General features: G+C 47.0%; 1 protein-coding gene across 2 annotated transcripts; it reads right to left on the bottom strand.

The window, feature by feature from the left end:
• Positions 1–1,557: 1,557 nt before the first annotated feature.
• On the bottom strand, positions 1,558–4,336 carry MRPL11 (mitochondrial ribosomal protein L11). Of its 2 annotated transcripts, none has more exons than XM_032282747.1 (5): positions 4,005–4,245; positions 3,517–3,612; positions 3,029–3,122; positions 2,783–2,942; positions 1,558–1,859 (listed from the first exon to the last, which is right to left on the bottom strand). In XM_032282747.1, the coding sequence occupies exons 1-5, from the start codon at positions 4,125–4,127 to the stop codon at positions 1,754–1,756; spliced, it is 579 nt and encodes a 192-aa protein (XP_032138638.1). In that variant the 5' UTR covers positions 4,128–4,245; the 3' UTR covers positions 1,558–1,753. The 2 variants fall into 2 exon arrangements, with proteins under 2 accessions (XP_032138638.1, XP_032138639.1); XM_032282748.1 differs by lacking the exon at positions 1,558–1,859 and adding an exon at positions 2,490–2,646 and having other exon boundaries at positions 4,005–4,336.
• Positions 4,337–23,751: the final 19,415 nt, after the last annotated feature.

Genomic DNA, 23,751 nt, shown 5'->3' with positions numbered 1-23,751 from the left:
AACCCCATCTCTACTAAAAACACAAAAATTAGCTGGGCATGGTGGTGCATGCCTATAGTCCCAGCTACTCAGGAGGCTAAGGCAGAAGAAAATGAAGTCTCGGCTGGGTGCAGTAGCTCACGTCTATAATCCCAGTACTTTGGGAGGCCCAGGCAGGCAGATCACCTGAGGTCAGGAGTTTGAGACCAGCCTGGCCAACATGGTGAAACCTCGTCCTATTAAAAATAAAAATAAAAAAATTAGCCAGGTATGGTGGCATGGACCTGTAACCCCAGCTAACTTGGGAGGCTGATGCAGGAGAATCGCTTAAATTTGGGAGGCAGAGGTTGTACTGAGTCAAGATCATGCCACTGCACCAGCCTGGGTGACAGACCAAGACTCCATCTCAAAAAAAAAAAAAAAGACAGATTACTAAGCCATCATTTAAAATAGTTGCAGAAAGATAATTTTTAAATGTTCTAAATAGTTGCCAAGTTAAAAGTATACAGTGTTGTATAGATGTATAGAGTATGACCCTAACTTGCTTTTTTTCAAAATGCATTATACATAAATATACACACAAAGAAAAAAAAGAGCAGAAAAGATATACACCAAATATTGGCAGGAATATCATCTGGGTGGTGGATAACATGAGGTTTTCCTTTTAGGTGTTTATATACCTATGCTTTCCATATTTTCTCAGTGTAAAATGAAGTGTCTGGCACATAACACATGCTCACTGTATGCGAATCTCCTTTCTCCCCCAACTCTTGCTCTCTTTTCTGAAAGGACAATCAGGAAATAAAAGGCTAAGGGCCTCCCGAGGACTTCTGCCTCAGACAGAAACCTGCTGAAGCTTTGGTCTTTCTGTGGTAGCTGTGAGCCTTACAATAGTTCATGTTCAGCCACATCTGACCCAGAGCCAGGGTCAGAAGCTTAGTAGAAGGGCCTCAAATAGCCCCTGGGATCTGGGCACTCTGTGAAGTAACCCTGCCTCTGGCTGTGAGCTGAGATCTCCACAGGAACCTGTTTCTGCTAAGCTAGCAAGTCCCTAAGAGATAAGAGATTTTTGATAGAAGCAGCAGGCAATATACCCCAACCCCAGCACCCATGGTTCCCACCCTGGGGAGGGGAAGAACACAGGATTTCAAATGAGAAGGCCTGGGTTCTATCCAGAACTTGGGCAATAAAACAAAACAATGATAACTTAAAAAAGAAAAAAAAAGGCCAGGTGCAATGGTTCACGCCTGTGATCCCAGCACTCTGGGAGGTGGAGGTGGGCGGATCACAAGGTCAAGAGATGGAGACCATCCTGGCCAACATGGTGAAACCGTCTCTAGTACAAAATACAAAAATTAGCCAGGCATGGTGGCGTGTGTCTGTAGTCCCAGCTACTCAAGAGGCTTAGGCAGAAGAAAAAAAAGAAGAAAAAGGACCTGGACAAGTTACTTGGCTTGGCTGAGCCTCAGTTTGCACATCTGAGAAGCAGCATGAAGACCCCAATTTCCTAATGTCTGCCCATGTTGGCTACCATCAAAACCGGTCCCCTTCCCCAGGGTCCCAAGATTGAAGCTGACAGTGGGCAAGAAAGGATGTTTATGTTTATTCAGGCCTGATGCCTTGATAAAGCCAGATGTACAAAAATATATCATTCAAAGTCACAAAAACAATCACCATATTTGTGTGACCTCCCTTCCTCCCCTTGGGCACAGCCTTTGCAACTGGCCCCCTTCCCAGCTGCTTCCTTTGAAATCTGGGACTTGGGGGGCAAGGGTCACTTCTTGGCAGCTTCTTCCTGGGCTGCCAAATCTGCCTCCTTCTGAGCAGCCAGGAAGATGGCTCGTTCCTTCTGGAAAGCTGCAAGCTCTTCAGAACTGAGGCTGTAAGTGAAGAAAGACAGTTGGCACATGGTCGGTCACTGGCGGGAGCTCACAGGACCCCACGTCTTGCAGGGGCTAGAAGGGGCCTGTGTCTCAAAGCCCAGCTTGCCTGGCCCCTTCTCCCTCCCTGACTTCTCAGCCTCCATACCTTTGCTCATGTTTCCTCTCCAGGGACACCATCTCCCAACCCCCAACCTTTTGTTCCCTTATTAAATTCCTACTCATCCTTTGAGACATCAGCCATACGCCAGTCCAAATTAACTGGGGTACTCTGTGCCCCAAAATATGCTGTACAGGGACATCACGGGCTGAGCATGTGTGTCTCTCCCAGGGCAGGGGTCAGATTTACCCATCTCCATGCTCCCAGTAAAAGAAAAGATTTGAGAAAAGTCAAGTCCACATCTGCTCCATGCTTAACCTCACCCTTCTTGGGAAACAATCAACTGTCAGCCTTGACATGGGATATGACACAGCAGCAAAAGAGCAGTAAAGGGCTGAGTTGCTGTCTCTGTCCAGCCTGTTGTCTAGGCCAGACACCCTCCCACCCAACATCTTGCTTTAATGAAACAATTCCTGAAGTCATCCAAAGCCCCATGACAGGGGTACACTGTTTGCCTCAGGGACAAGCATGAACCTGACGCAGCTCAAAAGTCCTTCCCCACTGGTCCTTCCCTCATGCCATTCTCCACTCGCCTCTAGGACTACAGACCCTGATCACACTGAACTTCTCCCACTTGGATCCTTCATGGAAATCTTTCCATTTCTTAGAACATTTGCAGAACAACGTCCAATACATAACAGGTGCCCAATAAGTGTATTCCAAATCAATGAATGTGGCCTCCCACCCCTGCCCCCTCCTCTAGAATCTAGGGTTCCTTGAATCAAAAGCTGACTTTCCCACTGCCATCTGCCAGGACACTTACTCCTTCACCACACGAATGCCCATGGAACGGGCAGACCCAATGATGGAGCGGACAACAGAGGACAGGGGTACATCCTGCAGGACGAATACCTCATCCTGAGCTTTGACGAGGGCAATCTCATACACATGCTTCAAGGTCACCAGGCCTGCCACCTCTTTGCCTGGAAGGAAGGAACAAATGGCTCTTCAGGTGTTACTGCTTCCTTCTGGCGCCCCCAGAATCTCCGACGCCCATCCTGGCCCTCACCTGTCTGCCGGGCCCCCTTCTCAATCCCAGCTGCTGCCTTCAGGAAGTAGGAAATAGTGGGCTGTCCAATCTTGATGTCAAATGTTCTGTCAGGCTTAGCAGAAAAAAGAAATATGGGATTCTCTCTTCCTGCTGCCCCATCCCAGGGAACTTCTAATGTCCTGCCTCTGCTTCCTTCATCTCACTTTCCTATGGCAACCCTCAAAAAGACCCCAGAATCACAAGAAAAAATAAATCTGCAGCAAACATCCCTGTCCCCTCTATTCCTGCCCTAACTCTGCTCTGAGATGGAGGGGCAAAGGGAGGAACTGCAATACGGCAAGATGGGGCGGGCTCAGGAAAAATACGGTCTAGTCCTAAATGGGGAAAGTGGAACCTAGGAATAGGAAGTCAAGTCAGGAGCAGAGAAGCAACCCCAGGTGACCAGCCCCAGGGGCCGAGGAAGAACAAGGGGAGAAGGAAACCAGGGATCAGAGTCCAGACTCCACCTTCACAAAAATCTTGGTAGGCAGAGGAATGCCTTCCTTGATGTCCTTTGTCCTCTCATTGAACTCCTTGCAAAACTGGTTGATGGAAACACCTCGCTGTGAGGGAAGCACAGGGGGTTAGTGCTGGGAGGAAGGGACGGCTTCCTACCGCCCAGGAGGCGCCGTCCGTTCCCTCCTTCGTCTCCACTTCTCTCGGTTCCCATCTCTACCCAGATTCAACTACCATTTGGTGCGCTGCGCCAAAAGATTTGTAGGCGTCTTCCCACGTTATCCTCATTACAGCACACCGAGGAAGTGATGAGGAAGCCCAGGCGAAAGACACTTTGTAACCAGCACAAGGACATAAAGCGTGTGAGACGCAGAGCCGAGATCTGAACCGAGACCCGAGATCTGAACCGAGACCCGGGTGGTTCCAGAGCCAGCGCCCTCCATCCGCGTACTAGCTTCCACCCTCGAACCCCCACACCCGGTTCCCGCCATGGCCGCACCTGACCCAACACTGGGCCTAGTGGGGGCCCAGGCATGGCCTGGCCTGCCCGCACGATGGTCCGGATCACACCGCCGACCTCGGGCTTCCTGAGGGCCCGGGTGGCCCGGCTGACCTTCGACATGATGCGGGGCTGCCAGCTTTAGTTCACCTCAGGGCAGCAGCAAGAGCGACGCCCTGGGCGCCACCATCTTGAGCCAGAGGTCAAGGGTCCTCACGTTAGGCTCAGGCAGGTGAGGCCAACAGCAGCCTTGTTTCAGTCCTACTGCTCGCCAACTAGTAAGACATGGAGGGTGAGAGAAGGAGAAAATACTTTTTAACTTGTCTTATGCAGATAAAGGGAGGGCTCGAATGGTCTAGCACACACATTTTTTTCCCCCAGGTGCGCGCACAGGCACTATCTCGGACAGCTAACCAGGAGGTGGGACTGTGATACCCCACAGCATTGTGGGTAAGGTAGTTTTGACTCCGTGTGCAGGTCCGGCCAATTGCTATGCGCCAGTGCGCCATCTGCTGGACACGGTGACGATCCTAGGGTTTGAAATACACCTGGAGCTCTTGATTGGTAACGGGAATCTCTGTCCTCTTTCTGTTCCTTACATGCTGTTGAAAGGCAGTACGGTTAAGAGTGTAGACACGTGCCGGGCGCGGTGGCTCAAGCCTGTAATCCCAGCACTTTGGGAGGCCGAGGCGGGTGGATCACGAGGTCAAGAAATCGAGACCATCCTGGTCAACACGGTGAAACCCCGTCTCTACTAAAAATACAAAACATTAGCTGGGCATGGTGGCGTGTGCCTGTAATCCTAGCTACTCAGGAGGCTGAGGCAGGAGAATTGCCTGAACCCAGGAGGCGGAGGCTGCGGTAAGCCGAGATCGCGCCATTGCACTCCAGCCTGGGTAACAAGAGCGAAACTCCGTCTCAAAAAAAAAAAAAAAAAAAAGAGTGTAGACCCTGGACTGGGCGCAGTAGCTCACGCCTATAATCCCAGCACTTTGGGAGGCCAAGGCGGGAGGATCGTTTGAGCCCAAGAGTTTGAGACCAGCCTGGGCAGCACAGTAAGACCCTGTCTCTACTGGTCGGGAGGATCGCTTGAGCCCAGGAGTTGGAAGCGGCAGTGAGCTATGATCGCTCTACGGCATGTGAACTTGATCAAGTTACTTATGCTCTGTCTCCTCCCCAGTACAGCAGGTATTGTAATGTGTAGTACCTACCTCTCAGGATTGTTGTGAAGACTGTTAGCAAAGTGCTTAAAACAATGTCTGGCACCTAGTAAGCACGTGCTATTATTATCTGTACAATTAAGATAAAACCTGAGCTGTTGTGAGACTTAACAGACCCAGAACATTTGATACATCACCTGCGACCAGTCAAATAAGCAGCATCTTACTGTATCATGAGGAAAGCAAAAATCACCTGGTGACCATTGAACAGACGCTAGAGACAAAACTCCTTTAATGAGGAATTTAAAAGTAATTAAACTTCCCTAGTATCTAATGTCAGCATCTGGTTCTAGGCCTCTATTCAACTTAAAATGTATAAGCAACTAGAATTTCTATACATCTCAGGAATGCCATCCCAAAACTCATTTTGCAACACTTGCTAACATTAAGGCACCAGAGTTACTACGAATGTAATCATTTATCATGACCTATGTGGCTAGTGTGGTCCAAATTACCCTCAACCTCCTGCTTCAAGGTCCATAAATGCCGCTAAGGAAAATCCACCAGTTTGCTCAGTCCTGTCTTGCTGAGGCCCCCCTCTGCACGGCCTTCTTTCTAATAAAACTTTCCAGCTGATGCCCTTTTTGGCCTCAGCCCACCCACACCTGGGTGAAAAAAAAAAATTTCCTTTTCGCTGGGTGCGGTCGCTCAAGCAGGTAATCCAAGCATTTTGGGAGGCCAAGGCGGGCAGATCACAAGGTCAGAAGTTCAAGACCAGCCTGGCCAACATGGTGAACCCCCCCTTCTCTACTAAAAATTAAAAAAATTAGCTGGGCATGGTGGCATGTGCCTGTAATCTTGGGAGGCTGAGGCAGGAGAATTGCTTGAACCTGGGAAGCAGAGGTTACAGTGAGCCGAGATCACACCACTGCACTCCAGCCTGGCCTACAGAACAAGACTTCATCTCACAAAAAAAATAAAAATAAATAAACAAATAAATAAAACTTTCCTTTTCAAACCTATACTGTTGTCAGTAAATTCTTCATGTGTCAAGCATGTCCGATGCCAGGGCTCTGACACCTTGCCTGGCATGTCATTTACCTTGTTTTCTGAGCGTTTGCTCTATGTCAGGCACTGTCCTAAGCACAAGTGCATTATTATTTAATCCTCACGATGACATGAGGCAAATGCTTTTATTATAGGCCAGGAATGGTGGCTCATGCCTGTAATCCCAGCAATTTGGCTGAGGCAGGAGGATCACTTGAGCCCAGGAGTTTGAAACCAATCCTGACAACATATTGAGACCCTGGTCTCTAACAACAACAAAAAAAAAATATTGGAAAATCAGAGACAGCTGTCACAGGTGGATAAATATCTTTGCCTTGAACCAGATACAGCTTACAGTAGGGCATCACCCTGCCCCAGCTGGGATGATGTATGGTGGACTACCCGATTTCAGGGTTGGATGATAAACATGTGTTGGGTAACTCCGAGCTGGAGACCCTTGAATAATAAACTACATCTGTCCAAGGGCTCCCCACCAAATAACTGCCAGAATTTAGAATGCAGTCCTATACCCATCACCACCGGCAATCCAGCTGTTCTAAACCAAGAACCAAAAGTAGCATCTCAGGTATATGGGGAAGGGGCAGACGTCACAGGGAAAGACCCCCTTAGGGTGATTTGTTCTGAAACGAATCAAGAACTCAACCACCCATTTGCCTGGGACTACTCCAATCCCAGATCGTAATAAACACTTTAGTTCTTGAAGTAAACGATCCTAAAAGGGTAAAAATAATTGAGGTAAAGGATTCAAGTCGAACCTTAGAAATTGAGACAGGGTACAGGGATGTGAATGCCTGGGTAGAATGGGTCAAATTTTCAGTACAAGCTCTCAACAAGAGTAACTGCTATGATGTGCTGCGGGATGACCTCAGGCACAGGTGGTTCCATTTCCCTAGGATGGGCTACTGATCCTGAAGGAATGCATTGCATGTTGGCTCTATACCAGGACAAGGATGCATGGGGAAATGAGACTTTTAAGAGTCTGTCATTGTTCTTTCCTGCATTGCGGGGGTCAGTTCCCAGAGCAATCCCCTTCTTCTCTACAGGGAATATGTACCACTCCTTTTGCCTCTCTAGGCAGGGGGCAGAGTTCAATAAGCCCGTGGGAGAACTCTCGTCTTGTACCCACACCCTAAACATCACTGGCAAGTCAGGCAATGGCAATTACTCAGCTCTCCATAAACCCCGGGCTAATGTCTGGTGGTATTGTGGGAAAAGGAACCTCCATAACCTGTTACCGTCCAATTGGACCAGGACTTGTGCTTTAGCCGATTGGCCATTCCCTCCACCCTGACGTTCCATAAGATACCCAAAAATACACATGGGCACCAAAACTGGAGGGATTTGACAAATTCTTTGGATCCCAATATATATGTTGACTCAATAGGAGTCCCAAGGCGGGTGCCTCATGAATTTAAGTCCCAAAACCAAATAGCTGCTGGGTTTGAGTCAGCAACCTTCTGGTGGTCGGCTATCAATAAGAAGGTGGATTGGATGAACTATGTCTATTACAGTCAACAGAGCCATGCGTGGTGACTCATGCCTGTAATCCCAGCACTTTGCAGGGCTGAGGCGGGCGGATCACCTGAGGTCGGGAGTTTGAGACCAGCCTGACCAACATGGAGAAACCCTGTCTCTACTAAAAATAAAAAATTAGCCTGGTGTGGTGGCACATGCCTGTAATCCCAGAGAGGCAGAGGCAGGAGAATCGCTTGAACTGGATTTTCCAAATTCCCACAAGGTAAGACCTGGCATTAAATCTTATACTTTGGAGTCCTGCTGTCTTGGTCACATTAATCACCAAGGGAGATTGGGTGATTGGGTCAGGAGGAGTCAACTGGCAGTTTCCATGTTGACCTTCTGCTCTTTGTATATTAGGTCATCCCAGCTATATTGACTTCCAGAAATGGGACCAGCCCATGTGTTCTTTTTAGATTTTTCTCAGAGTTAACTTTAAGGGTTCCTCAGATGACTCATGCACTTCTCACTAGTCTTTTTCCTTCCCTTCTGGGGTCTCTTTTACTAGTCCCTTGACTCAAGTATAGTGAGTCCACCCCCGTTCAGCTGTTCACATGGCCATTTCAGTGGTTAAGAGCATTGAATAATAAACTACATCTTGGCTAGAGACCTTCCCAGCATGGGTGGATCTTGTGTTATTTCTTTTTTTTTTTTTTTTTTTTTTTTTTTGAGACAGAGTTTCGCTCTTGTTACCCAGGGTGGAGTGCAATGGCACGATCTCGGCTCACCGCAACCTCCGCCTCCCGGGTTCAGGCAATTCTCCTGCCTCAGCCTCCTGAGTAGCTGGGATTACAGGCACGCACCACCATGCCCAGCTAATGTTTTGTAGTTTTAGTAGAGACGGGGTTTCACCATGTTGACCAGGATGGTCTCAATCTCTTGACCTCGTGATCCACCCGCCTCGGCCTCCCACAGTGCTGGGATTACAGGCTTGAGCCACCGCGCCCGGCCTCTTGTGTTATTTCTAAGTCTTAATCAGCACAAAGTCACCAGGCTGGAAGTAGTGAACTGCGAACTCAAGAGGCAGAGTTTGAGTCAGAAGTCCTTATAACCTATGGCATGACAGTGTGAAGGATATGGCCAGTATATAATTGCTTAAGAATTGATCCTTGGTTTCTATAGAGGGGAGAGGTGTAGTTCTGCCCAAATATGGGAGCCCATATAATAACTTGTAGGGGGACAACCCCACGTCTTTTCCTGGGGCTATTTTAATCCTAAGTAGTGCTATTGGGAGACATTTGGTCCAAGGCACTTTAGTTTCTAAGATTAGTGATATGCTTTTTGAGAGTTTAATTCATTCTTTCTACCTTTCCAGAGGAAGGGGGATGCCAAGAGGTGTGCTAATTTCATCTAATTTGTAAACCTTCCGTAATTCCCCTTAACACCCTTAAGGTAAAGTGGCTTCCATTGTCTGAATTAATATTTTTCACTAGGCCAAATTTAAGTACAATCTGTTCTAATGTTATTTTGACCACATTCCCAACAGTGGCTGTTGGAAGGCAAAAAGGCTTCCATCCAGCTGGAAAGGTGATCTATGATCACTAGTAAATACTTTAGTCTTCCTCCTTTGGGGATTTCTGTGAAATCTACTTGAATACTTTGAAATGGTCTTAGTCCAGGAGGTCTTCCTCCCAACACCTGTTTTCTAATCACCTTTTTGTTTATCCTTTGACAAGTTGCACAACTTCCATATACTTGCTTAGCAAGGGTATAAATCCCTATACACCCATAATTCCTAAGTGGTGCATCACACAAAGCCTGGGGTCCCCAATAACTCCCTTCATGTAATATAGACATTAGTTCTCTTATTAGAGATTTGCTCACACTAGCTCTCTCACACTGTCCACCTTTATTTTGGCTGTCTGCTCCAGCTCTGCAGCTCCTGCCACCTCCATGCCTGCAGCTGCACTCCCTGGTCTGCAAGGCCAGCTCTTACTTACAAAGTTAACCTCCAAAGGGCCTTGCCCTACTGGGTCCTCCAAATCTAATCTGGAGTAATTTTTTTTTTTCATCTGATCTCTGAGCCTCTGCAGAAATGCAGAGGGAATTTTCTATTTTTCTTGTTGACTCTTGAATGCCTTTGAGACATTTTGTGTCATAGGAAGGGACCCTTTAATCCCTTTAATTAATAATTCCCTAGGGGCCTGCATTCCTGCATTTGGGCTCAGTCCCTGGGATCATTATTATCCCATTCCATATTGACATTTGGAAATTTTTGTTGGGCTGGCAAGACTCCTTGCCCGAGAGGGTGTTTCCTCCCCAGATGGTCATGGCCACTCTCCTAATTATTTCCTTTTCTTTTCCTGTAAACAGGATATGTATCATAAACATTATTCTAGCACAGGTGTAAAAGCTGGGTCCTAGGAATTGGTCCAGCTGGTCTGCTTCTAGGAGTTGTTTCATTTCCTTCTTGAAATTCCTAACTTCAGTACTTGTAAGAGGTGCATTTACAAAGCCAATCTCTCCCTATCTCATGGGAACTTCCCTACGAGTGAACATGCTAGATGCCTGCTGTGTGGAAGGGATAGGGAAGTTCTCAATGTCCCTCTTACACTGTTCTATTTCTTTTCTTAAATTTGGATAAGGATCTAAAGGAGGGGTCGGTTCGGCTCCCCCATGATCCCCAGGTCTTTCTTCCTCTAACCCCCCTGCTGCCCCTTGATCTTCCTTTCCCCTATTTTGTGAGATGTATTGAGGCAGCAAGCATGATACGGAGTCCCAGGGCTTTTCAGTGGACAAGGGCTTTTTACTAGGTTCTTTTTCTTCATGGGGGCTAATTCCTTGTTTCAGCAGAGAGGTAACCTACCTCTTTTTCTGAGGATGAGATTTTATCATTCACATCGAGAATTAAAGCTTGGCATACCCAATCCTCGTCAGAGACAAACTTAGGCCAAAAGACCAAAGGCTTATAAATGGGGTCTTTGAGCCAGATAAAACAGCAACTTTATCATCTTTTGCTTTTCCTTGCCCCTGGTTTGGGGGTTATCCCTCCAAACCTGCAACATTCTCCCCAAAGGACGATCTGGGAGAATGTCAGAGGGAGTCTCTTTGGCTCCTTCTTTCGTTTGTCCCCTAGGCCTAGAATTCCTGTTTCCCATTTTCAGTCAGTCTCTGTGTCTGAGAGGCTGACCTCTCCTCTACACTCTGTTCAATTATTGTGACCTTCTAGGTGCATGAGCCGTGCGGTTTATTGCATTCGCAGGCTGGCTGCCAGTGATTAGATTTATCATGCCTTGAAAATAAACCATTTAAAATGTCTTCTCACAAACCAATGTATCCTTTCCATGTACTGATTTATTGTCTTTGCTTATAGCTCCTGTCTCCTTAAAACATATAAAACCAAACTGTAACCCAGCCACCTTGGGACATCTTGAGACTGTTCCCCAGGCTATGGTCACTCATATTGGCAGAAAATAAATCTCTTTAAAATATTTTACAGAGTTTGGTTTTTCCATTAACATACCTCATCTAGCAAAATGAGAGAATCCACATAAAACCACACTGGAAACTGTGAGACACATATAAATGTTTTATTGGGAATACTTGTTGGACCCCCACTAATTGAATGTGGTTGTCTCTACCTCTGAAGTCCATCAAGGCCTTTATAGCACTCAGGCTGGTTAACCTCGCCACAGCTCTGGAGCCAAGCTACAAAGCCCTGAACAAGGTCCTTAAGCTCCCTGTGCTTCACTTTCCCTACTAGTAAAATGGAACCAATAATAGCACCTATCTGGCAGGAAATTAGTGAATTCAGGTAAAGCACTTAGAAGACAGCTTGGCCCAGAGGAAGCCAGGCTGGGTCTGATTTAGCTGTGTGTGCCCACAGTGCAATAACCCCTTCTGAATGAAGGAATTGTCACAAGGCAAACCCCAAAATTGGGGTTCAGCCTGGGAGGCCACATTGGTTCTTGGCTTCGTGCAGGAAGGAATTCAAGAACAAGCCAACAGAGAAAAGTAAAAGTAAGGGTTTTTTTTTTCTTTTTTACCTTTTTTTTTTTTTGAAATGCAATCTCGCTCTGTCGCCTAGGCTGAAGTGCAGTGGCACAGTCTTAGCTCACTGCCACCTCCGCCTCCTAAGCGGTTCTCCTGCCTCAGCCTCCCAAGTAGCTGGGATTACAGGTGTCCACCACCATGCTCAGATAATTTTTTTTTTTTGAGATGGAGTCTTGCTGTTTCCCAGGCTGGAGTACAATGGCACAATCTCAGCTCACTGCAACCTCCTCCTGGGTTCAAGCAATTCTCCTGCCTCAGCCTCCCAAGTAGCTGGGATTACAGGCACCCACCACCATGACAGGCTAATTTTTTTTGTGTGTGTGTATTTTTAGTAGACATGGGGTTTCACCCTGCTGGCCAGGCTGGTCTAGAACTCCCGACTTCAGGCGATCCACCCACCTCAGCCTCCCAAAGTGCAGGGATTACAGGCATGAGCCACCATGCCCAACCTCTTTATATGTATTGATTGATGTATTCTATCTAAAAGTTATAAAAGCAAGCTGTACCCTGATCACCTTGGGCACATGTTGTTAGGACCTCCTGAGGCTGTGTCATGGGTGCATTCTTAACCTCAGCAAAATAAAACCATCTAAATTGGCTGAGACCTGGCAGATACTTTGGAGTTCACACTGGGAAAGCAGTGGCGATTCCTGGGCTGCGGGATCCTCCCTTTTTTAGACCATATAGGGTAACTTCCAAACATTGACATGGCATTTGTAAACTAATGGCACTGATGGAAGTGTCTTTTAGCATTCTAATGCATTAGAATTTGCATATAATGAGCAATGGGGACACCCAGAGATTTCTTTCTTTGCCAGTTTGATTTTGTTGGGTTTTGGATGTTTGTTGTTGTTATTGTTTTTAATTACATCTTGTTTTATCAGCAGGGTCTTTGTGACCTATAACTTGTGACATCAGCCTGCCAACCTCCCTATTCTGTGACAAAGAATACCTGCTCTCCTGGGAATGCATCCCTGAAGGCCTCATCCTCATTCTACCCAGACCCTATTCAAGATGGAGTCACTCTGGTTCAAACACCTCTGACAGAATCAGGAAAGTTGACTGGCATCGCAGGTGACTAGAGAGCCAAGAGAGCAATCTGGGGTAATCTGGGGCAATCTGCTCTGTGGGGTGCGATCTCCACTGCCAGTCAACGGAAACACAGTTTTGATTATTCTGGCTCTCACAGACTGCCAGGAAGCAACTCCCCAGGGTACCTCAGAAATGTGTAAAGTCAAAGTGAGGTCATGTGTGAGATTCAGTAGTAGTAGAAAAGATGAGGCTGGACAAGTGGGTAGGAGCCAATCATTCAGGCCTTGTCAGCCCTGTTAAGGAGTGTGGACTGTGCAATAGGAAGCCATTGAAGGGTGGTAAGCATATGCATCATATTTGCATTTTGAAAAGGTCACCTGAACTTGGGTATGTAAGAGGCATAGGAGTAGCATACGGGCGGATGCAAGGAAACCTGTTAGGCCAAGGAAGGAATAGGGTAGAGAGATAATGGTGACTCCAACCAGGGAAGAGGAGGGGCACTCATTCATGAACTATTTAGAAGACAGAATTTATGTTATTCAACCAATGCTTGTGCAGTATGAACTGTGTCTCTGAACAGTAATTCTTTTTTTTTTTTTTTTTGGGTCGGAGTTTCACTCTTGTTACCCAGGCTGGAGTGCAATGGCGCGATCTTGGCTCACCGCAACCTCTGCCTCCTGGGTTCAGGCAATTCTCCTGCCTCAGCCTCCTGAGTAGCTGGGATTACAGGCACGCGCCACCATGCCCAGCTAATTTTTTGTATTTTTAGTAGAGACGGGGTTTCACTGTGTTGACCAGGATGGTCTCAATCTCTTGACCTCGTGATCCACCCGCCTCAGCCTCCCAAAGTGCTGGGATTACAGGCTTGAGCCACCGCGCCCGGCCTTCTTTTTTTTTTAGACGGAGTCTCGCTGTCTTGCACAAGCTGAAGTGCAATGGTGTCATCTTGGCTCACTGCAACCTCTGCCTCCCAGGTTCAAGCGATTCTCCTGCCTCAGCCTCCTGCATAGCTGGGACTACAGCTAATTTTTGTATCATGAACAGTAATTCATTTAAACCTCATCACTACCCTAAGAAGTATAGGTACTATTTCTGTGTTTTTGGAGACAGAGTATCACTCTGTTTCCAAAAGTGCAGTAGCATGATTTATGCTCACTGCAACGTCTGCCTCCTGGGTTCAAGCAATTCTCCTGCCTCAGCCTTCCAAATAGCTCAAAGTACAGACACATGGTGTCACACTGGCCAATTTTTCATTTTAGTAGAGATAGAGTTTCACCGTGTTGCCCAGGCTTGTCTCAAACTCCTGAGCTCAGGCAATCTGATCTCCCGAAGCACTAGGATTACAGGCATGAGCCACTGCTTCCAGCCTACTATTTTTTTTTTTTGAGATGGATCCTCATTGTGTCACCCAGGCTGGAGGGCAGTGGCACCATCTCAGCTCACTGCAACCCCTGCCTCCTGGGTTCAAGCAATTCTCCTGCCTCAGCCTCCCAGTAGCTGGGATTATAGGCACCTGCCACCACGCCCAGCTAATTTCTGGTTTTTTTTTTTTTATTTTTTTTTTTTGTTTGTTTGTTTGTTTTTTTGAGACGGAGTTTCGCTTTTGTTACCCAGGCTGGAGTGCAATGGCACGATCTCGGCTCACCGCAACCTCCGCCTCCTGGGTTCAGGCAATTCTCCTGCCTCAGCCTCCTGAGTAGCTGGGATTACAGGCACGCGCCACCATGCCCAGCTAATTTTTTGTATTTTTAGTAGAGACGGGGTTTCACCGTGTTGACCAGGATGGTCTCGATCTCTTGACCTCGTGATCCACCCGCCTCGGCCTCCCAAAGTGCTGGGATTATAGGCGTGAGCCACCGCGCCCGGCCTTAATTTCTGTATTTTTTAAGTAGAGTCAGTGTTTCACCATGTTGGTTAGGTTGGTCTCGAAATTCTGACCTCAGGTGATCCACCCTCCTCAGCCTCCCAAAGCTGGGATCACCGGTGTGAGGCACCATGCCTGGCCAGGCCTACTATTTCTATTCCCACTTTACAGATGAGGAGACTGAAACACAATTGCAATCACACTGTATACAAAATGTGTGTGTTGTGTGTTGGTATTTTGCCTTGAGCACTATCTTAATCTGTTTTCTGTTGCTATAACAAAATACCTGAAACTGAGTATAAGAAATAAAATTTATTTCTAACAGTTCTGGATGCTGGGAAGTCCAAAGTTGAGAGGGCACAACTGGTGAGAGCCCTGTTGCTGGTGACTCTCTAAGGAGTCCTGAGGGATGCAGGGTATCACATGGCCAGGGGGCTGAGTGTCTAGCTCATGTCTCTCTGCCTCTTCCTTTTTTCTTGAGACAGAGTCTCACTCTATCCCCTGGGCTGGAGTGCAGTGGCATGATCTCGGCTCACTACAACTTCCACCTCCCTGATCAAGTGATTCTCATGCCTCAGCCTCCTAAGTAGCTGGGATTACAGGCGCCTGCCACCATGCCCAGGTTTTGCCATGTTGGCCAGGCTGGTCTCGAACACCTGATCTCAGGTGATCCACCCACCTCAGCCTCCCAAAATGCTGGGATTACAAGCATGAGCCACTGCACCTGGCCACCTCTTCTTATAAAGCCACTAGTCCCACTCCTATGATAATTCACTAATCCATTAAGTCGTTAATTCATTAATTTATAAATGGATTAATCTGCCCAGTCTGTCCTGCAGACACTGGCCAACAAATGAAATGGGGACTCAGACACAAGTATGCAGTGTAAGAGCAGGTAGGTGACTGCCTGGCTCTAGTGGCCAGGGAGCAGCCCCGAGAAGCTGGAGCTGCTTGCTTTTATTCAGCGCAAGCACAATGCTAAAAACTTGGAGCCCACACAACCTGTAGATAATTAGCATTTATTGTTCCTCTTTCAGGGAACGTCACACATGGATAATCAAAGGTCAGTTCCTGGTCAATATACGTAAACAATCCTGTTTAAGATAAATTCCCCCACACTCCCTTGTACCTACTCCTTGCCTTTTGCCTCAGGGTTATAGAACAGCTGCCTTCAGCTAGTCTCCCCCAGGGCTCTACAGAACCTTCCAACCTCTCAGAAGATTTGTGTCCTTTCCCTCTAGTTTTTGCCACCACCCTAACCAATCCCCCGCATCTCTCCATTTTCTGGGGGTTTTTTTTCATCAGGTTTTGTTGATTGAAGCATACAAATTTGCGCAGTGACAGGTTTGACTGGCGCAGTGGTTACAGCTCGCATTCCAGCTTTGCATCCTAGAACCAGTAAATAACATAAGACAAACATTGAGTATAATCAGTATTATTATTTGCCAATCAAGGAGTGATATGTAGTGTTACTTGGCACCTCGGTCCAATGTGTGCCATTACTGAGGGACCCCACCAAGGATATGTCAATCCCTCCCATCCAATCAGTCACATTGTTAGAGGCTGGGAAGCGGGTGTTTGCCCAAGTAACAGTGTGGAAAAAGGGCAGATCTAGAAGATGGGCCCAATAGAGTGTAGCAGGTACAGGTAGCAGACAGAGAGAATAAAAAAGGTTAATAACCTATGAGAGCCGCAATGTACAACAGGAAGCATAGCAAGAAACAAATTGTCTGGAGTGAATGGCATCTGTGTCTGGAGCAGGATTCACTTGGCCTCCGGAGCTGTCTTCTTCAGCATCCCCAGGTAATGTCTGGGGCCTGTGTCATCTGAGGAAGCCGAATCATCCGGGGTTGTGGGTCTTGCAGGATCACTTTCTTCATTTCTGGTACTGGGTTGGGCCCTGGCCATGCCATGGTATGGTTTGATGAATCATGCTGGAATCCAAAGAGGACCTGAAGGGGTGTGAACACAAGCATATCCTCTTCCCCACGTTAGCAAATCATTTGGACCACACCATACATTACTATTTACATCTTTCCATAAAACTGAAGGTTTTATATCTTGAGTGATTTTACAAAGTGCTTTTCTATAACGGATTGAAATTTATTATCTAAATTTAAGAAATTAAGGGTAAATAAGGCTTGTGCCAATAGTGTTGCAGGGTCGTTACCCATATTCCCCCTTTTCTGTTTTCTGAGCATATATTTAAGTGTGGAGTGCGCACCTTCTACTATGGCCTGTCCTTGGGGGTTATATGGGATACCTGTGGAATGTTGGACGTTCCATGTGTGAAAAAATTGTTGAAATTGTGAGCTGGTATAATCTGGACTGTTATCAGTTTTAATCTTTGTGGGCTGCCCCCTAAATGCAAAGGTTAAGAGAAGATGTTTAACGACATATTGGGTGAACTCTCTAGGAAGACCATGAGCACTAATTAGATGGGACATCCCAGAAAGCTGCACTTTAATCAGTATCTCAGATGGACCAAGAACTACCCTCAGTAAAAAAAAGGTGCAGGTGCCATTGACAAGATGTAAACAGGAACTTGACACTGACTTATTTGCAAAAGATAGATTGGAGGGGCAAGAATGGAAACAGAGAGGCCATGATGGGGGCTGTCCTGAGGGCCCAAGCCAAGAAATGATGAAGTCTGAACTAACGTTAATAGTGGTTGAGTTTTAGAGAGTTTTTAACATACACCATGAGCCAGGCCTGAGCTAAGCCTTCCTGGGTAATCTCATCAATTTCTCACAATAGTCTTGTATGATAGGTATCTTTATTATTATTACTATTATTATTTTGAGACAGGGTCTCATTCTGTCACCCAGGCTGGAGTGCAGTGGCACAAACATGGCCCATGCAATCTCAATCTTCCAGGCTCAAGCGATCCTCCCGCCTCAGTCCTCCAAGTAGCTGGGACTATAGGCACATGACACCACATCTAGTTAATTTTTTAATTTTTTGTAGAGATGTTTTTGCCATGTTGCCCAGGCTGGTCTCAAACTAATGGGCTCAAATGATCTTCCTGCCTCAGCCTCCCAAAGTACTGGGATTACAGGCATGAGCCACCACACCTGGCCAGTGTCTTTACTTATTCATTAAAAAAAAATTTTTTTGAGACGGAATCTCACTCTGTCGCCCAGGCTGGAGTACAATGGTGTGGTCTCGGCTCACTGTAACCTCTGCCTCCTGGGTTCAAGCGATTCTCCTGCTTCAGCCTCCCAAGTAGCTGGGATTACAGGTGCCTGCCACCACACATGGCTAATTTTTGTATTTTTAGTAGAGACAAGGTTTCACCATGTTGGCCAGGCTGATCTCGAACTCCTGACCTCATGAGCTGCCCAACTCAGCCTCCCAAAGTGCTGGGATTACAGGCGTGCGTCACCACACCCAGCCTATCTTTATTGTTTTTATTTCACAGTTGAGAAAACTGAGCTCAGAGAGGTGAAGAGCCTTGCCCAACGTCACACAACTAGGGAGAGTTGTCTGTGTGTGTGTCGGGAGAGGCAGAACCTATATCTCAGTACTGCCTCTCTGGGTAGTTGCAAAGGGGATGGCAAGGTTGATGGGCGCTGTGGGGACACAGTAGCCAGGACTTGGTAACACATTGAAAGTGGGCAATGAGGGAGGGGAATGAGCTACTTGCAGGAAGTTCTGGGTCCCTAACTCTCCAAGTCGCCAATCAAAGGTCAAAGGGAGCCCAGCCTCCTCTCTGTCCTCTGCCTTCCCCGTCCTCTGTTTGCTCTTCCTTGCTCCTCCTGGGGCTCCCAAGATACCAAGCAAGAGGCTGACGTTCCTGGTGTATGACAGATACAAATCTCGGGCTCGTTGCCCTTACTTGCACGTTTGGTGACTGGAGGGATTATTTTAGTGAAGTCTGTCTCCTCCTTCTTGCTGCCAGAGTGTGAAGCCTCAGATGTCATGCCTCAGGGGGTACAGGCTTGGGTACCCACAATCACCGTGGGTTAACAAGGGTTTTGGCAGGACTCTCTTTGACTGATTCGTTCCCTAACACACCCAGCTGTTAAGCTCCAGTAATTGCCAGCTGAATTGTCTATTACTGCATTTTCAACAAAGCTCTGGGGTATAAACTGCTCCACAAATGGATCCAGCCAAACTTGGTGACTCCTTTGAAGAAACAGTCCCGAGGTCAGTGTCAGATTTGTTCTGACGCTAGCAGGATTCTCCAGTTTCCCTTTCCCCAGTTTCTCTTCAGCAGACTAGCCAGCCTGCAATTTAGCCTTTATCTCCAGATTCCATCAATATCCCTCTATTGCCTTTCACCATAACCTCCAGTGTTTTGAGAGTGCTCCTGGGCTTGAACTCAAACTTCCTTACAACCTGTTGCAAATGTTCCTTTAGGGAAAGATCTGGAGCTCTCTCTCTTACTACCTACTTTTTTTTTTTTTTAATACAGGGTCTTGCTCTGTCTCCCAGGAGGCTGGAGTGCAGTGGCACAATCTTGGCTCACTATAACCCCCACTTCTTAGGTTCAAGCAATTCTCCTGCCTTAGCCTCCTTAGTAGCTTGTATTACAGGCATCCACCACCACACCCTGCTAATTTTTGTACTTTTAGTAGAGGCAGGGTTTCACCGTGTTGGCCAGGCTCGTCTCGAACTCCTGACCTCAAGTGATCCACCCAACTCGACCTCCCAAAATGCTGGGATTACAGGCGTGAGCCACCATGGCCCGGCCTTACCACCCACTTCTGTTCCCTAGAGAAATCTCTGAGCCACTGCTCTTGTGAGGGCAGGAAGAATAGTGTGCCACTCTCTGAGTGACACCCCAACTTCAGGAGCTGAGTGCCTGGAGGAGGACAAGTGCAGCAGCCCCAGGTCTTCTCAGTCCCCCTCCTCCACCCTCTGAATGGAACCCCCATTCCACAAGTGGGGTAAGAGTGAATTGTGTCCCAATGTTCTCAGCAGTGCCACGCCCAGTGTTGGACATCCGTCCTACCAGTGGGGGCTGTGTGGAAGAAGGGCACTTCCACATATCAGATACACTCACCCAGAACTCAGACTCAACAACAGGTAGATGTCTAGTCCCTCCTGAAAAAATAGCCCCTTGACCTGGAGCTGGGGAGCGAGGGACTCTGTTTTGTTTTTTGTTTTGTTTTGATTTTTTTTGAGACAGAGTCTCACTCTGTTGCCCAGGCTGGAGTGCAGTGGTGCGATCTTGGCTCACAGCAACTTCCGCCTCCCGGGTTCAAGCGATTCTCTTGCCTCACCCTCCCAAGTAGCTGGGACAACAGGCACGTGCCACCATACCTGGCTAATTTTTTGTATTTTTAGTAGAGATGGGATTTCACTGTGTTAGGTCAGGATGGTCTCCATCTAACCTTGTGATCTGCCTGCCTCCAAAGTGCTGGGATTACAGGCGTGAGCCACCATGCCTAGCCTGGTTTTTTGTTTCTCTGAGACATGCTCTCACTCTGTGTTCAGATTGAAGTGCAGTGGTGCAACCATGGCTCACTGTAGTCTCGGCCTCCATGTGCTGGGCATGGTGGCTCGCTCCTGTAATCTCAGCACTTTGGGAGGCTGAGGCGGGTGGATAACCTGAGGTCAGGAGTTCAAAACCAGCCTGACCAATATGGTGAAACCCTGTCTCTACTAAAAATAAAAACTTAGCCAGGCATGGTGGCATGTGCCTGTAATCCCAGCTACTCAGGGGGCTGAGACAGGAGAAGTGCTTGAACCCGGGAGGTGGAGGTTGCAGTGAACCAAGATCACACCACTGCACTCCAGCCTGGGCAACAGAGACTCCATCACACACACACAAACACACACACACACACACACACACACAACAGAGCAGAAGTGAAAATACCCAAATTCATGTAAGTGCAGAAACCCACGTTCAGTGTCCTGGAGCTGACCTATGCTTATTATATAGTAAAAAACACACCCCTGGGTAGAGATTTAACATGCTAATGAAACATGCCATGTATGTACTAGCATGCTCAATAATAGCACATGTGCATGCAGGGGACCACCCAGAACATGACTAATCATGAATAATGATTCCCCCCTTTATGAATAATCATGTAAGACTCCCATAAAGGGAGACTCTCCAGTGTCAATTGGTGCCATTTCACCTTTGAGCAGCCAGCTCTGATCAGCTGTCAGTGTACTTTTATTATTTATTTATTAATTTATTTATTTTTGAGATGGAGTCTCTCTCTGTCACACAGGCTGGAATGCAATGGTGCAATCTCGGCTCACTACAACCTCTGCCTCCTAGGTTCAAGTGGTTCTCCTGCCTCAGCCTCCTGAGTAGTTGGAATTACAGGGATGCACCACCATGCCTGGCTAATTTTTATATTTTTAGTAGAGACAGGGTTTCACCATGTTGGTTAGGCTGGTCTTGAACTCCTGACCTTGTGATCCCCCCGTCTCGGCCTCCCAAAGTGGAAACATGAGCCACTGCATCCAGACCAGAGTGTATTTTCACTTTGCAATAAACTCTCTTGCTTACTCCTACTTTGGACTCCTTTTGTATGGTGAAGTCAAGAACGTGAACCAGCCCACAGGCAACAATTCCTCTCATGAAGGTTGGGGTCCAAGTTCCTCCCCTTGAATCTGGCAGGCATGTGATTGTTTAGATTGATAGAATAGAGCAGAAGTGGCCAGGCGTGGTGGCTCACGCCTGTAATCCCAGCACTTTGGGAGGCCGAGGCGGGTGGATCACGAGCTCAAGAGATCGAGACCATCCTGGTCAACGTGGTGAAACCCCGTCTCTACTAAAAATACAAAAAATTAGCTGGGCATGGTGGCACGTGCCTATAATCCCAGCTACTCAGGAGGCTGAGGCAGGAGAAATGCCTGAACCCAGGAGGTGGAGGTTGCAGTGAGCCGAGATCGCGCCATTGCACTCCAGCCTGGGTAACATGAGTGAAACTCCGTCTCAAACAAAAAAAAAAAAAAAAAAAAAAAATTAAAAAAAATTTTTAATTAAAATAAAAGAAAATACAAAAATTAGCAGAGTGTTGTGGCAGATACCTGTAATCCCAGCTACATGGGAGGCTAAGGCAGGAGAACCACTTGAACCCAGGAGGTGGAGGTTGCAATGAGCTGACATCAGACCATTTTGTACTCCAGTGTGGGAAACAAGAGTGAAACTCTGTCTCGAAAGAAAGAAAGAGAGAGAGAGAAAGAAAGATGGAAGGAAGGAGGGAAGGAAGGAAGGAAGGAAGGAAAAGAAAGAAGCCAGGAAGGAAGGAAAGAAGAAAAAGAAGAAAATTCCCAGCTTCTCTAGCCAAAATCAATGCTAAAATTAAGAAATGGTTTCTGGAAAAAGATCACATCAGAAAAACATGGTATAAAGTTGAAGCCAAGAGTATGGCTGTAAATTCCCTAAGATTTCAGGTCTAAGGCAATAGAACCATTCAAACAATAAGGGCTTCTAGAAGCATTAAATGATTTGTCTATCAGCATGAGCCCAAGGTAGAGAGGCGCTTATCTCAAAGGGTTTTGTGGGCATAGTCTAAAGAAGTGAATAAGGTCCATAGAAATCTACAAAGTCTTTAAGAGAATTGTACTGGCAGAAACACTGCCAGCTTGGACTGTAAAGGACAGAGACAACAGAAATGGAAAAGAGGCATTTGGATCCCCAAAATTCTATAAACAGGATGCAGGCCAAGAAAACTACTCAGCTGCAAACACAGGCTACCTTTTATGGAAAAGGAAAGATGATTCAGGAAGTAGAATTAAGAGCCCAGAGGGAGGAGCCAAGAGCCATGGATTGTTATTCTCAGGTCCTGGAGTCTTAAAGAACTGCCAACTTGTATCTTGCTAGAGTTGACAATTTCTAGGCACCAGTGACTCTTGCATGCCTCCCATATTCCCATTTGTTTTTGTTTGCTTGTTTGTTTTGTTTTGTTTTTGAGACAGAGTCTTGCTCTGTCATCCAGGGTGGAGTGCAATGGCACGATCTCGGCTCACTGCAGCCTCTGCCTTCCAGGTTCAAGTGATTCTCCTGCCTCAGCTTCTTGAGTAGCTGGGACTACAGATGTATGCCACGACATCCGGCTAATTTTTTTGTATTTTCACTAGGTACAGGTTTTCACCTGTACCTGGTCTCCATCTCCTGACCTTGCGATCCGCCTGCCTCGGCCTCCCAAAGTCCTGGGATTACAGGCGTGAACCACCATGCCTGGCCTGTTTTGTTTGCTTGTTTGTTTGTTTTTGAGACAGAGTCTTGCTCTTTCACCCAGGCTGGAATGCAGTGGCGCCATCTCAGCCTCCCAGGCTCAAGTGATTCTCATGCCTCCGCCTCCGGAGTAGCTGGGATTACAGGCATGTGCCACCACACCCAGCTAATTTTGTACTTTTAGTAGAGATAGGGTTTTGCCATGTTGGCCAAGCTGGTCTCAAATGCCTGGCCTCAAGTGATCCACTCACTTTGGCCTCCCAAAGTGCTGGGATTATTGGCGTGAGCCACCGTGCCCTGTCATTGCCACTTTTTGAACACAAAGATATATATCAGTTAGTGTATGCCACCATTGTTTGTTGGGTTTGTGGGGGAAGATAACATCTCTTTAATTCACAGGTTTTCAGATGGAAAGAAACTGTACTTGAGGGGTTATATCCAAGGATCCATACCCAAGAGACTTCATGCACACCTGGACCTGATTAAGGTGGTGAGATTTTTAGACTTCCAGTGGATGCTGTAATGGGGCAAGATGGGGGTCGGTGAGAGGGAGGATGCATTTTTAATATGAAAGGGGAGTCAGAAGGCAGTCTGTGGTAGCCAGCCTCCAAGAACCCCCACAATGATCCCTGCCTCCTCATGTAGCCTTTTCCCACACTGAATAGGGCTGATCTGTGGAACCAATCATGTATGACAGAAATGAAGGTGTGTAGCTTTTGAGGCTAAGTCAAAAAGAAAAAATTATATATAAAATTTTTTTTTAGACAGTTTCACTCTTTTTGCCCAGGCTGGAGTGCAGTTGCGTGATCTTGGCTCACTGCAACCTCTGCCATCCCCCGGATTCAAGCGATTCTCCTACCTCAGCCTCCCAAGTAACTGGGATTATAGGCACTTGCCATCATGCCTGGCTAATTTTGTATTTTTGGTACAGGCAGGGTTTCTCCATGTTGGTCAGACTGGACTCAA

This window comes from Sapajus apella, unplaced genomic scaffold, assembly GCF_009761245.1.
Source record: "Sapajus apella isolate SASKATOON/1434 unplaced genomic scaffold, GSC_monkey_1.0 scaffold14, whole genome shotgun sequence".
NCBI lineage: Eukaryota > Metazoa > Chordata > Mammalia > Primates > Cebidae > Sapajus > Sapajus apella.
This window is presented reverse-complemented; position numbering and strand designations above follow the sequence as displayed.